Source organism: Hyperolius riggenbachi, chromosome 11, assembly GCF_040937935.1.
Source record: "Hyperolius riggenbachi isolate aHypRig1 chromosome 11, aHypRig1.pri, whole genome shotgun sequence".
Taxonomy (NCBI): domain Eukaryota; kingdom Metazoa; phylum Chordata; class Amphibia; order Anura; family Hyperoliidae; genus Hyperolius; species Hyperolius riggenbachi.
This window is the reverse complement of record NC_090656.1, coordinates 153233265-153248277: the sequence shown is the minus strand read 5'-3', so window position 1 is coordinate 153248277 and position 15013 is coordinate 153233265. Positions and strand designations below refer to the sequence as shown.

The 15013-nt window shown below is 42.3% G+C and overlaps 1 protein-coding gene across 2 annotated transcripts in view; it reads right to left on the bottom strand.

The window, feature by feature from the left end:
- Positions 1-2447: 2447 nt before the first annotated feature.
- The window catches only part of LOC137538903 (structural maintenance of chromosomes protein 2-like), an 85642-nt gene continuing 73076 nt past the window's right edge, over positions 2448-15013 (bottom strand). For both annotated transcript variants that reach the window (XM_068261325.1, XM_068261326.1), the window contains exons 24-25: positions 8267-8414; positions 2448-3425 (exon numbers count right to left, since the gene is read on the bottom strand). In XM_068261325.1, the coding sequence (XP_068117426.1) occupies positions 3237-3425; positions 8267-8414 (337 nt within the window). In that variant the 3' untranslated portion in view covers positions 2448-3236. The remainder of the gene's footprint in view (positions 3426-8266; positions 8415-15013) is intronic.

Below are 15013 nucleotides of genomic sequence, written 5' to 3'. Positions count from 1 at the left end.
GCATCCCTACTCGCACACTATTTTGGCAGTCAGACTTAACAATGGCCGTTCAGCAAATGCTTTTGAAAACTAAGGGAAACCCTGAGACTCAATCGTGAGGAGATGGACAAGTCCAAAACCTGTTAGTTTAGGTCCGCTTCAAAAGCTGACAGAACCGAGAGCTTCCTCTCTGCTCTAAGGAGATAAGCAACAGCATCATAACTTTAAAGAAAAACATTTCTTTGTTACAACTTACAGAAATCTTACAAAAACCCTGCAGTGTTTACTTTCTGGTGTCCTAGGAACACAAAAGGGTTAACCTCCTGTGTTTACATATTAGCCCAAACTATGGCATAGAGTGGCACACCTGACAGCCCCAATTTACACTTGCTGTTTACTTATTGATAAGGCCTAATTAGACAGGCTAATCTCTCTAGACCAGGGCTTTGCACCTGTGGTACGCTTGCCATCGGTGGTACTTTGCTGTTGGCCAGGTGGTACACACCAGATTTGCCTGCCACTTTTTTGTCCACCTGCCACTTGTCCTGTCCTGCCTCCATAAAGTTTGGCTCTCCCTCCCTCGCTCCTTGCTGTGCTGCTCTGCAGCATACTTCAGACCTCAGATTAGTGTGGAGGAGACAGCCAGGCCAATGGTGCACAGTGATGGCGCACATACAGAAAGTGACATCACTGCTCATTTGAAGTATACACGCAGTCACTGTGCACCGCTTGCCTGGCTGTCTCTTCACTGCGGCTGGCTTACCAATGTTCTGAGGTATGAACTATTCCGCAGGGCAGCACAGCAAGGAGTGAGCAAGGGGGGATCCGAACTTTGTGGTGAGTCACTGCCTAGCTCTCAGGTGGTGGGACCAGGCTACCAATAATTAAGCGCGTGGGAGGTGGAACTTGTATGGCTACCTATATTGGCAATCTACCTCTAGATTGCCAAAACTGACAATATGTAGGCTAGCAATCTAGTTGTAGTTTTTTTTTCCCCACCAATGCCTCCTACTTTTCCCCTCACAAATGCCTTTTTTTTCTTAAAGTATACCTTGTAAGAAAAAAGTGTTCCGGGGGTACTTACCTCAGGGAAGGGGAGGCCTTTGTATCCTAAAGAGGTTTCCCCCTTCCTCCTCAGTAGATGGGATCCAGTGCTGGGAGCCCCATAGTTCTCCTCAACGGTGTGCGCATGCGCAGTAGCTGCTCTCTATTCAGGCTCCAGCAGAAACAGGCAAGCCCGATCGCATCCAATCTACTGTGCAGGCACACTGGTGGTACTTGAAAGTTTTCAAGCAATAAAAGTGGTACAATTAGTGAAAAGGTTGAAAAGCCCTGTCTTAGACAACCTCTGAGGCAGTCACTGAGCAGCTGTATTTGTACGGACATCAGATTACACACAGGTGCACTCTATTTAGACATAGCCACATCAGGCAATGTCTATGGGCAACTGACTGCACCCAGACCAAAGGGGGCTGAATAATTACGCACACCCCACTTTGCAGTTATTTATTTGTAAAAATGTTTGGAATCGTATGATTTTCGTTCCACATCTCATGTGTACACCACTTTGTATTGGTATTTGGAATTTCAATAAAATGGATTCTTGTTTGTGGCAGTAATATAACAAAATGTGGAAGACTTTAAGGGGACCGAATACTTTTGCAAATCACTGTATAGCTGGTATTTTCTCAAGTCTAAGTAAATGTAGCTGTGCATGTGTGTATATGTATATATGATATATATATATAGAGAGAGAGAGATATTTCTTATAACCGTATCACAGATCATGCATGCATAATATAGATCTCAGGACACACTTACTAACATCTATACTAAAGGATATAAAAATGTATATATTTTTATTAAACCTATAATCTCATAGCTAATTTCTCATTTGAAAACCCGACACTAGTTTGTGAGCTTTGCGGTCTTTGGCATCAATAATTTGCATTGAAATGAAACAAATTTGATTGGATGTAGCGCCACCCCCTTTTCTGAATTCGAACCCCAGTCACCCAATGACCAGCTGTAACAGGTTTGAGGCTTGTGCCATTAACAGTGCAAGAATGGCAGCAATTAAATATTCCCCTTGAAAATCAATAGGTGAATTTTGATGGCTTTTGTAGGCTCCACCTACCTTTTTGATTAATCCCAGTCATTCAGTGACCAACCGTGCAAAGTTTGAGAACCCTACCATTAACAGTGTAAGAATGGCTGTAGTTTACATTTTCTCAGTGAAATTTGTATTTGTCTCTACTCACTCTTTGGTTATGGGGATAAAAAGTATCCTATATGTTATTCCAGGTAATGTACTATGTGTGTGCCAAATTTAATTGAAATCCGTTCAGCCATTGTTGCGCGATTGTGTAACATACATCCAAACTTTCGCATTTATAATATTAGTGAGATACATAGTAACACAAGGAAGCTTATCACAAATCATTACTGTTAAATTAATATGCAAGCCATGCAGGAGCTAAAAATCAGTTTATTAGGTTTCAGCTAGGCACCGGAATTATAAAAAGCATCTTAAATGACATGAAAATATGTACAGTGAGTAATGTACCATATTTTTCAGAGTATAAGACACTTTTCCTACCCGAAAAATGGGAAGAAAAAGTTCCTGCATCTTATATCCCAAAGACAGGGATCGCCTGCCGATCTGCCTGGATGTCAGGGACTCCCTGTATAGCCGCTATGTGGTCCTCCGATCCCCCGCAGGAGACCTCTCATCTCCTGCCTAGCTCCCCCTAGTGAAGGCTTCTGCTGATTACCCAATCAGTAGAAGCTGTAACTAGAGGAGCAGCGTCTGGAATAGGTGCCACTAATTGTCCTTACACATAGAGGAGCGGAGGAGACACACGGGGGACCGAAGGACAACACAGGGGGATGACACAGGTAAATAGAAAGGGACACACACACACACACACGGGAAAAAGACATAGGGGAATAAAAGGGGACACAGTGGGACACATGGTGGACACAGGAGAACAATGGGGGAAAACATCTACATGACGCGCCTGGAACATGAAGGCACCAGGTTTAGTAAATATATTTTTTTTTTCCCCTGGTTTTTGCCCTCTAAACCTAGGTGCGTCTTATAGTCCAGATCGTCTTATATTCCGAAAAATATGGTACTTAGAAGGTGACACAAAGCTAGAAAGACATAGTATAAAGTTAAATATAAAACACAAAGCCTGACAGTTTAAAAATCATTCATTTTGTTTTGAAAGTATATTGAAGTCTTTGAAAAATGTTCATTCCACTTGCATGCGATTTCTTTTGTCCTTAGATTTGCTTTTATCAAATTTCTTTTGGACAGATGCATTCCCTCCATTCTGATTCTGAGCAAATCTTGCCACTGTAGATACTCCATCCACAAACTTGGTCTTGAACAGGACATTGGCATTGTTGAACATGCCATCTTTTAGAGAGACGACTATAAACTACAAGAAAAGAGATACACTTTAAAAATGGTATATCATGCAACCTCCGTTTAGAGCTATATATATATTTTATTTAGTTTATCTGAAGTGCACCATGGTGGATGGGAGCAAATGCCAATGAGTTAGGCTTGCTTCACTGCATACCAATGAAATTGCCGCCAGGAGATTGGAGCGCAGGGTAAAGCCATTAAAAAGGCTTACCCTGCTCCTACATAATTCCCGGCGGTCTTAATTACTATTTCCCCTCCAGGCCGGCATGGATAGTGGGGGAAATATAATTCGGCTTCAAGCTATTGCTGGCGGCAAAATTACAGTGTTTTTCTGAGTAATTTGTGTTCCATCTGTTGACAGCGCCCAAATCACTCACTGAGCTCTGGTATAGCCGTAATTCCTATTATGGCCTATGACAGCTGCACCCAAATCTCCTGCGCTGTTTTTATAGCACTTGTGGTTCACTGCCCTGCAGGCCACTACCCTGCATTTGACCCAAGCTAACAAAAAAAGGTTAAAGACTGCAATGATTTTCTATGGGCCTGTTCATATGTGCTGTTTGACATGTCCACATGTTGAGGGGCTGTACACAGTAGATTCCCTGCAGAGTTCCTTTAAAGACATATGAGGCTTAAAGAACCACTATCGTAAAAAAAATTATAAAATTTAAAATACATGTGTACATGCTTATAAGAAGTACATTTCTCCCAGAGTAAAATGCACTATAAATTACTTTTCTCCTATGTTGCTGTTGCTTACAGTAGGCAGCAAAAATATGACCATATTACATTTTTGTGATAGCGGTCCTTTAAGTCTCCCACATCAATAAAGTTACACTGAAGCCAGACATTGAGCATTAATCAACATGCATAATATTTCCAAGGTTTGTTTTATGTCACTGGATTTGAACACCGGTTCATTTTTCCCTACCACAGGTCACTTCCCTTTAAAAAAAAACCTCCCATTCATAACTTTAACCGCTACCACAGCCAAATTATTTATATTTTGGTTTTTTTTTGCGGGACAAACCAGGCTTTCTTTGGGTGGTACTTTTAGCTAAGAATTATCTTATTTCCTATGCATTTTAAGGGTACCTGAGATGGGACTCAAGGCTATATTTATACTATACTTTATACTTACCTGGGGCTTTCTCCAGCCCTATGAGGGTCGTGGCCTTACTCGCGGCTCCGTTATCTTCTATTTCTCCCCGGTAATTTGGCCAGTCACACACTCATGCATGCATGGCCTGTCCGTGCGCACCCCCACCACAATCCCATGTCTGGGAGCGTTCTGCTCATGCGCAGTACTACTGCACAGGTGCAGAAGAGCATGGCCGGCCGGTTTAACGAATAAGAAGAAGAAAACGGAGCCGCCTGGTAGGATGGCGAGGGAGCCTATGAGCCTCATGGGGCTGGAGGAAGCCCTAGGTAAGTATAAACATAGCCTGAAGTTCCATCTCAGGTTCTCTTTAAAAAAAAGGTAAGGAAAAAAAAATATAGCTTGAAAATTATGGATAAAACCTACACATTTTATTTGCCCACTTATCTTGGTTATAACAACATCTAAATTAAGTCACTAGTATAATATATATATATATATATATATATATATATATATATATATATATCTATATATGCTACTTTGAAGAACCTAGAATATGACATTTTCAGTTGTTTCACACTTTTTGGTTATGTACTATACTTCCACATGTGTTAATTCATAGTTTGGATGCCTTCAGTATGAATCTACATTGTTCATAGACATGAAAATAAAGAAAACTCTTTGAATGAGAAGGTGTCTGCAGTGTGTGTGTGTGTGTCCAGTGTGTGTGTGTTTGTGTCCAGTGTGTGTGTGTCCAGTGTGTGTGTGTGTGTCCAGTGTGTGTGTGTCCAGTGTGTGTGTGTTTGTGTCCAGTGTGTGTGTGTTTGTGTCCAGTGTGTGTGTCCAGTGTGTGTGTGTGTGTCCAGTGTGTGTGTGTGTCCAGTGTGTGTGTGTGTCCAGTGTGTGTGTGTGTCGTGTGTGTGTGTGTGTCCAGTGTGTGTGTGTGTCCGTGTGTGTGAGTGTCCAGTGTGTGTGAGTGTCCAGTGTGTGTGAGTGTCCAGTGTCCAGTGTGTGTGAGTGTCCAGTGTGTGTGAGTGTCCAGTGTGTGTGAGTGTCCAGTGTGTGTGAGTGTCCAGTGTGTGTGAGTGTCCAGTGTGTGTGAGTGTCCGTCCGTGTGTGTGTCATTTATTTTTATTTATTTTACTTGTAGTTTTAGGCCACTAGATGGCCCCACACAGGAAGTAATGTGTATGTGTTTTTTTGTTGTTGTAATGAGCACAGTCATCAGTCTCTGATGCCGGCGATTATTCACTTTGGGGAACACGTTTCCATACACAGATTGGCAGGTCAGCAACAGGAAACCGCGTGGGATCGTGTGCTGGAATCACAAAACACATACATATCTACGCCCCTGATTCACAAGTGAACTTTTCAGGTTTATAGATATGCATGCCAAGGAACCAGGTAATAAGGATTATCAAGGCAATCCAAATATTAAAGCGGGATTGTCAGGCACAAAATCAAATTCCATTTAAACACTGCACTGTTTTTCTAATGTGGTCAGGAATCTCACCCTGCATTGCAAGCACTCCAATCTATTCAGAAATGTCTCTGCTGTAATTATCTTTTCTCAGTCAGCCAGGCTCTATTCTCTCGTCATCGCTGCCTAAGACAGCAAGAGAGGGGGGAAGCTTGTCATCTCCCCCCCCCCCCCCACATTACTGCTCCTCATTGATTGGCCGAGGGCACTTCAGTGTGAAGCTGCTGAGCTGAAACCTGATGCTGTGCTCACACAGGTTTACAAAGCAAGCCATATAGGACACTGCAGATTGGAGGAGAAAAGTAAGGGAGGAAATTACTTCAGTATTGACATCAGTCTGTGGGAAAAAGAGATGGAGACTGCCAGGAACAGAATTCTCTTAATTTACTATATAAAATTAACTGAAATCAAAACATGGGCACTACAACGCATCTGTTCTATACAGGGAGTGCAGAATTATTAGGCAAGTTGTATTTTTGAGGAATAATTTTATTATTGAACAACCACCATGTTCTCAATGAACCCAAAAAACTCAATATCAAAGCTGAATATTTTTGAAAGTAGTTTTTAGTTTGTTTTTAGTCTTAGCTATTTTAGGGGGATATCTGTGTGTGCAGGTGACTATTACTGTGCATAATTATTAGGCAACTTAACAAAAAACAAATATATACCCATTTCAATTATTTATTTTTACCAGTGAAACCAATATAACACCTCAACATTCACAAATATACATTTCTGACATTCAAAAACAAAACAAAAACAAATCAGTGGCCAATATAGCCACCTTTCTTTGCAAGGACACTCAAAAGCCTGCCATCCATGGATTCTGTCAGTGTTTCGATCTGTTCACTATCAACATTGCGTGCAGCAGCAACCACAGCCTCCCAGACACTGTTCAGAGAGGTGTACTGTTTTCCCTCCTTGTAAATCTCACATTTTATGATGGACCACAGGTTCTCAATGGGGTTCAGATCAGGTGAACAAGGAGGCCATGTCATTAGTTTTGCTTCTTTTATACCCTTTCTTGCCAGCCACGCTGTGGAGTACTTGGACGCGTGTGATGGAGCATTGTCCTGCATGAAAATCATGTTTTTCTTGAAGGATGCAGACTTCTTCCTGTACCACTGCTTGAACAAGGTGTCTTCCAGAAACTGGCAGTAGGACTGGGAATTGAGCTCGACTCCATCCTCCACCCGAAAAGACCCCACAAGCTCATCTTTGATGATACCAGCCCAAACCAGTACTCCACCTCCACCTTGCTGGCGTCTGAGTCGGACTGGAGCTCTCTGCCCTTTACCAATCCAGCCACGGGCCCATCCATCTGGCCCATCAAGACTCTCATTTCATCAGTCCATAAAACCTTAGAAAAATCAGTCTTGAGATATTTCTTGGCCCAGTCTTGACGTTTCAGCTTGTGTGTCTTGTTCAGTGGTGGTCATCTTTCAGCCTTTCTTACCTTGGCCATTTCTCTGAGTATTACACACCTTGTGCTTTTGGGCACTCCAGTGATGTTGCAGCTCTGAAATATGGCCAAACTGGTGGCAAGTGGCATCTTGGCAGCTGCACTCTTGACTTTTCTCAGTTCATGGGCAGTTATTTTGCGCCTTGGTTTTTCCACACGCTTCTTGCGACCCTGTTGACTATTTTGAATGAAACGCTTGATTGTTCAATGCTCACGCTTCAGGAGCTTTGCAATTTTAAGAGTGCTGCATCCCTCTGCAAGATATCTCACTATTTTTGACTTTTCTGAGCCTGTCAAGTCCTTCTTTTGACCCATTTTGCCAAAGGAAAGGAAGTTGCCTAATAATTATGCACACCTGATATAGGGTGTTGATGTCATTAGACCACACCCATTCTCATTACAGAGATGCACATCACCTAATATGCTTAATTGGTAGTAGGCTTTCGAGCCTATACAGCTTGGAGTAAGACAAGATGCATAAAGAGGATGATGTGGTCAAAATACTCATTTGCCTAATAATTCTGCACTCCCTGTAAGTAGATCAAATATTAATCTACATTTTTTTCCTGGCATAGTATGGCGGACCCTGCTGCTTTAAAGCACTGAGCAAAAAGGTAACAATTGAATGATGAGGCTACCACTACTTAGTAAGACAAGCTCTCTGGTTTTACTAGGTTAGAGGCCCTAGCAAGAAGCAAATAAGAGTTTAGTCTGATACAGAATACTCAGTTAAATTAATGAGCCTTTTTCTAATTGTAATTATCCACAAATTGCTAAAGATTAATCTATAGTGAGTGTATTTACCTGCGAGCGTCGGAAGTGTGTCCGAAGCATCTGTCCAATGTTCTGCGTGTGAGAAAGATCAAGGGCAGCATCAACTTCATCCAGAATATAAATTGGTGCAGGTTTAAAAAGTAACATGGCCAATATAAGAGACAAGGCCACAAGCGATCTAAAGAAAACAAAAATTGTTTTAGGAGGAGTACCAATGTCAATGTTCTGTAGATACCATTCATTGTATATTAGGTACCCCATGTTTGTTTCTTACACTGTACAGCTCCATGGAATATGCTGGAACTTTATAAATCAGTAATAATACAACGTGGTTGCCAAAGTGTAATACTTGCTGAATACTTGTGGAATGGTGAGTAGAGATGTCACGAACCTCCGATTTTCGGTTCGCGAACCCTGTTCGCAAACTTCCGCGGAAGGTTCGGATCGCGGAAAAGTTCGCAAACCGCAATAGACTTCAATGGGAAGGCGAACTTTATTTAGAAAAATTTCTACTGGCTGGAAAAATTATAGAAAACTTGTTTCAAGGGATCGAATACCTGGAGGAAGACATGATTTAGTGAAATACACATCAAAAGTCCCAGGCAAAAATCTAGATTTCACATAAACCCCTATTTTAAGGTCACACATCTCATTAAATTTTCAATTACAGGCCTATACTGCTTTACAATATCAGGCAGTGTATCCATCTCTCCCTCACTCCCTCCTCCCGGAGGGAGGATGGTCTCATCTTCCAGGGAATTGTAGAATTTCAAAAGCCAGCTTACACATACCTTGGCCGGGAATTGAACCCAGGTCTGAGTGCATGGTAGATAGCTCTCTTAACCAGGGCTGTGGAGTCGGTCCAAAAATCCACCGACTCCGACTCCTCAGTTTAGGATTCCACCGACTCCGACTCCTCGACTCCGACTCCTCTAATTTGCATATTACAATTTTGTTGATTAAAAGTATGTAACATGAAATTCGTCTCTTAACTGCCATCGCTTAGGAATTTTACAAGACAACTGAAGTGAGAAGGATATGTAGACTACTATATTTATTCCCTTTAGACTAAAACTAGTCCTTGGTAAGAGTACTTGTAAAAGGTACAAACCGGAACAAAGAACATCTATCAGGCCCTAGGCAATGTAAGTGTGGGTACATGTAAGAGTGATGTGCAGGTACTCTGCAGGGGAATGAGGAGATTGTAAACAGACAACACCTCTGTGTTCAATGTGCACAGCATTCTCAGTGGATTCCCTGCAGCTCTGTGGGGAGTGTAACAAAGTAAACCTGAGACAGATGAAATTAAAGTTTTATACATACCTGGGGCTTCCTCCAGCCTCCTTCAGGATAATCAGTCCCTCGTTGTCCTCCTCCACCACCTGGATCTTCTGCTATGAGTCCAGGTACTTGAGCCAGTCTGGTGTAGTGCGCATGCACACACTCCGCCACCAGGAGCATACTACACCTGTGCAGCACTATTGCGCAGGTGCAGAATGTTCCTGGCTGTGGGAGCGGCATGCGGCCGGACAGCGCTGACTGGCTGAATTACCAGGACTCATAGCAGAAGATCCGGGTGGTGGAGGACAGCGAGGGACTGATTAGCCTGAAGGGGGCTGGAGGAAGCCCCAGGCATGTATAAAACTTTACTTTTCATCCGTCTCAGTTACCCTTTAATTTGTAGTCACCAAACCAAATTTTAACAACATATCAAATTATTTGATTTCATCAGCAAAGGGAGTGCATACACTTGCATAAATCTGCATCAATGCAGAATTATTTCCATCTCATTGACCATCTCTATTAGTGACACAGCTACACATCAGGCTTTATTCTTACAGCATAGATGTTATTTAGTATATATAAGAGATTCCTGTGTACACATCATATATACAGTCACAATCAGATGTGTATATTTGACCTTAAAAATACGGGGACTGCTTTATTGAAGCAGCACAAGTAACTAATTTTGATTGGTTTATTTCATTTTTGTGGACTAAGCACAGCTATTACTGTATATATACTGTATATATATACACATTATTTTTAATGACTTATCTGAGAAATAGAACATTTTATCATATTTTCTATCTTAATTACAGTTACAAATTCATTAGGAGTCGGAGCATTTTTTCCCGACTCCGACTCCAGGCACCCAAAATTGCCCGACTCCACGACTCCGACTCCACAGCCCTGCTCTTAACCGCTATACCACCACCAACACTACATGCTGAAGCCAGCCTAGCACGTACCATTGTGATATACCCAAGAGAGAAATGAGCTCTCTCTCTCTCTCGCTTTCTCTCTAGGACTTGATGGTTTTAAGCTAAAAATTCACTTCAATGCCATCAACGGATACCAGCAGAATTTCACAGGCAATTTCGGAATTCTGCCGGATTGAAAAAGCAATTCCGTTTCGACCAAACGGAATGGAATGACCAATTTCCGCCCAAAATTGTGGAAAATACAATTCCACGGAAAGCGGTGACCATCCCTACGAGAGAGAGAGAGAGAGAGAGAGAGAGAGAGAGAGAGAGAGAGAGAGAGATGAATCTACATGGCTATCTGGGGTTCTCTTTGGACAACTGTTGAACACAAAAGGCAAGGCCATGCCTGGGTGGGGTTGAACCACCAACCTTTTAGTTAACAGCCAAACACGCTAACCAATTGTGCCACAGAGACTGTTCTATTCCTGGCCAATGTGAGTTGGCTTTTGACATACTACACATCCTGAAGCAAACTCATTTCTCTCTAGGATATATCATAATGGTACATGCTAGGCTGGTTTCAGAATGTAGTGTTGGTGGTGGTATAGCGGTTAAGAGAGCTATCTACCATGCACTCAGACCTGGGTTCAATTCCCGGCCAAGGTATGTAAGCTGGCTTTTAAAAGCCTACAAATCTTTAAAGGGAACCTTAACTGAACGGGGGGTAAAGAGTTTTACTTACCTGGGGCTATTACCAGCCCCCTGCAGCAGTCCTGTGCCCTCGGTGCCGCTCTGGAATCCTCTTGGTCCCCCGCTGTCACTTAATTTCGTTTTTGACGACTCACTAGTCGCCGGCCGCCATGCGTATTATTGGACGCATTCACCAATGCAATTAGCGCTATTGCGGACCGCAACGCGTACAAAAATACGCGTTGCCGCATTCCGCAAGCGTAGATATGCGGCAACGCGTATTTTTGTACGCGTTGCGGTCCGCAATAGCGCTGATTGCATTGGTGAATGCGTCCAATAATACACATGGCGGCCGGCGACTGGTGAGTCGTCAAAAACGAAACTAAGTGACAGCGGGGGACCAGAGGATTCCAGAGCGGCGCCGAGGGCACAGGACTGCTGCAGGGGGCTGGTAATAGCCCCAGGTAAGTAAAACTCTTTACCCCCCGTTCAGTTAAGGTTCCCTTTGGGCAAGCTCATTTTTCTCTAGGATATATCATAATGGTACATGCTAGGCTGCCTTCAGCATGTAGTGTTGGTGGTGGTATAGCGGTTAAGAGAGCTATTTACCAAGCACTCAGACCTGGGTTCAATTCCCGGCCAAGACCTGGGTTCAGTTCCCGGCCAAAATATATAAGCTGGCTTTTGAAATTCTACAATTCCCTGGAAGATGAGGGAGGAGGGAGTGAGGAAAGTAATAACAATTAGCTAGGAACAAGCCTAGAAGAGCCTAACTAAACTTTCCCTAGCAGAGTCTGTCAGCAGCTGTCCCTTAACTAATTAGTGCAGGCAGACTAGTGAGTAAAACGGCACAAGGACCTTGCCTTTTATAGGGGGGGGGGGGGGCTCCAGGAGTGAGTGCAGTCTGATTGGCAACAATGTGCCTGTTGACTGATGTAGAGGGTCAAAGTTCTGCTCAATAGAGCATTATGGGGCGAATTGAACTTCCGGGAAAGTTCGCCTTCGCAGGCGAAGGCGAACCACCCGAAGTTCGCCTGGAACCGTTCGCCAGCGAACCCTTCGCGACATCTCTAATGGTGAGTTGCATGCTAACACATTTGAATCAGAATACCCTTTTTGTTAACCAGCACTGATGCAAGCAGAGCCCGTATTTAAATGGTTATGAAACTCAAAATTGCATTTCTGCTCTAAAAAAAAATTAAAGAAGGGCAAAAAAACCCTAATAAATACAGAAAAAGACTGGCATAATGTCACTGGAAGCCAGACTTCCACTTCATTGAAGCCAACTGAGAACATTGCCAGTTACTGGAGAAATTACCAGATTGCCTTGTAATTAAGTATAGTATTTGCAAAGCAAAAAAAAAGCAGATAGCGTTCCCTGCCTTCCCCTGGATAGAGGGGATGCCTCATTGCTTAAAACCAATCTGAAACTTTTGAAACAACTAGGACAATTTTATCAATCAGCTTAAAGAGACTCTGTAACAAATTGTTTATCTTTATTTCTTCTATGCTATAAGTTCCTATGCCTTTTCTAATGTGGTCTGGCTTACTGCAGCTTTTCCTAATTGCACAGTAGCTGTGTTATCTCTGTTATATGATCTAATCTTCTCTCTATAGTCGGCACAGTCAGGCTGAGGCAGTCAGACTGGAATGTGCAGGGCTGCTTGTGATTAGCTAGAAGCTGTACACACCCCCTGCAGGCTCTGTGTGACTAACACACTCTGCTTAGCTGAGCCTATTAGAAGCTGGTTAGTTTGTTTGTAAACACTGCCTAAAACTGGCAATTACAAGCCAGGTTTGCAGCAGAGAATGGCAGAAACAGCACAGAGGGGACCAGGAGCACATAATGAATAGAATGGTATGCTTTTTATTGTAAGAATTTCAGAGTACAGATTCTCTTTAAGAGTGAAATGGAAGTTTGAACCCTTTCCAGTAACTTCAAAAAGTATTTTTTTTTCTTATAGCCTTATGCTGTATTTAATGTCTTAAACCAAAGATGACATTTGAGTTTTATACCACTTTAAGTTCATGAAAAAAAACAACAACAAAAAAAAAAACACCAACTAAAAACATTGAAAAATAACTAAAAACATTGAACTGAGCCAGTATATCTACCCATTAAGAATCACCTACCCCCTTCTATAAGTTTCCTACAGAAGTAAGGCCAGCATGGCAAATATCTGGGCATATTTTCTACTGTGGAGTGTTCATTTAGCCAATAGTGGGCTGAAGTGATAAGTCTGTAGCGGGAAAGGGAAAGTGATTGTATTCAAGTAGCATAAATAACCACCTTCATTTTTCTGTAAAAGCTCCCATTCCATGTGTCGCCTTTACTGTATATGGGCGTTGCCATTTTAGAGCACCCCTATTTTACAATGCCTCAATTATGCTGCTCCACCGTTCTGGTAACCCCTAATTCTTGTGCTCTGCCTTCTACAAGATCTAGCTGTATTATATTGCCTCTATCGCAGTGCTTTTCTTATTACAGTGCTTCCAGTTATGAGGTTTTGAATCTGGTGTTTTAGTGTTCCCCCATTCATAGCTCCATCATCCTCGCATTATAGTGCTTCCATTCTAGAGCCTCCACACTATTACAGTGCCTTCATTATAGCATTTGGTCCCCTAAATATGCAACCACCTCACAGAGTCCCTTATCTCTCCCCACGGCTGCAAAAAGGCTGTGAGTCAACTACAGCTTTAAAAAGTCCCTTGACCATAATTTTGCTGATGGCTAGGCAAGACGTTAGAAGCTGGGATTTAACATGGAAGCATAGCAGCTTATGAGGAAATGGAGGAGCCAATCAGGTAAGTATAATACTTCATCTTATCGCCAGCTAACCAATACCAGTTCTTGAAGTAGGAGTTTAAATTCATGAATTTGATTACAATGTATAATTAGAAAGTCACTAGAAATTAAACTGTCAAGTTAGGTCTATGGATGAGTTAGCGAAGCATGACTGTATGAAAGCATGGTATTTGGATACTCTGTGTTTAAAGGGACACCATCGATTAACACGTGTTTTTTAACCTGAATTTGAGACAGTTCCTGAAGTGCTGGTAAATAATGATGTATACAATTAATTTGCTTATCTCTTGTTTACTGTAATAAATTCCTTTCACTCTGAACTGATGGCAGTCTGCTGGATTCTGACGGGAGAGTGAACAATGAGGGGAGGGGGAATTCCTTCACAGTGTATCAGTTAACTCTGTGTGTAACTCTGTGTGAGAGAAACCTCTCAGAAGCTGCCTGTTTCTGAGCGGTCTGCAGAAGAGCAGAGGAAACGTAACTAGTTTAAACATTCATAATTGTCAGTGACTAAACAGCTTTTCATACTTTTCGTGCTTTCAGGGAAAAATACTCTTTAGTCTGATATGCAAAAAGCAACACTTGCATTGAAACAGACACCCCTATGCGAATGATTTGTCCCAATAGAGCCAAATCCTACACACAATGAATTAAAGCTTTTGCCTCTGATATTTAACATGTAAATCAGGAAATGTTTACACAGCTACTAAGACATTTGTACACTCATTTTAGAACACTTGGGTATTGATAGTGTTCCTTTAAAGAGGAACTGTAAGCTCAAAATAATTTATTGCCAGCAGGTAGCCTATACCCAATTTATAGATGAAAACCCAGTATTTTCTGCTAGAAATCCAGCATTTTGCTGGAATTACACCTTTAAGTAGGAAGCCACGCCCCCTCATGAGGCTGCTCCGCGGCTGTATATTCATTAAGCTTGTGCGCACTGCCTTCTGGGTAGTGCCATCATGGGTTGCTAAGGGGGAAAAAAAACAGCAGTCCTCACTGTCATCAAGGTGGGACATGTGCACGAGGCAGAAGAAGTTTATCTTGCAGCCTCCGATGGGATGATTGATC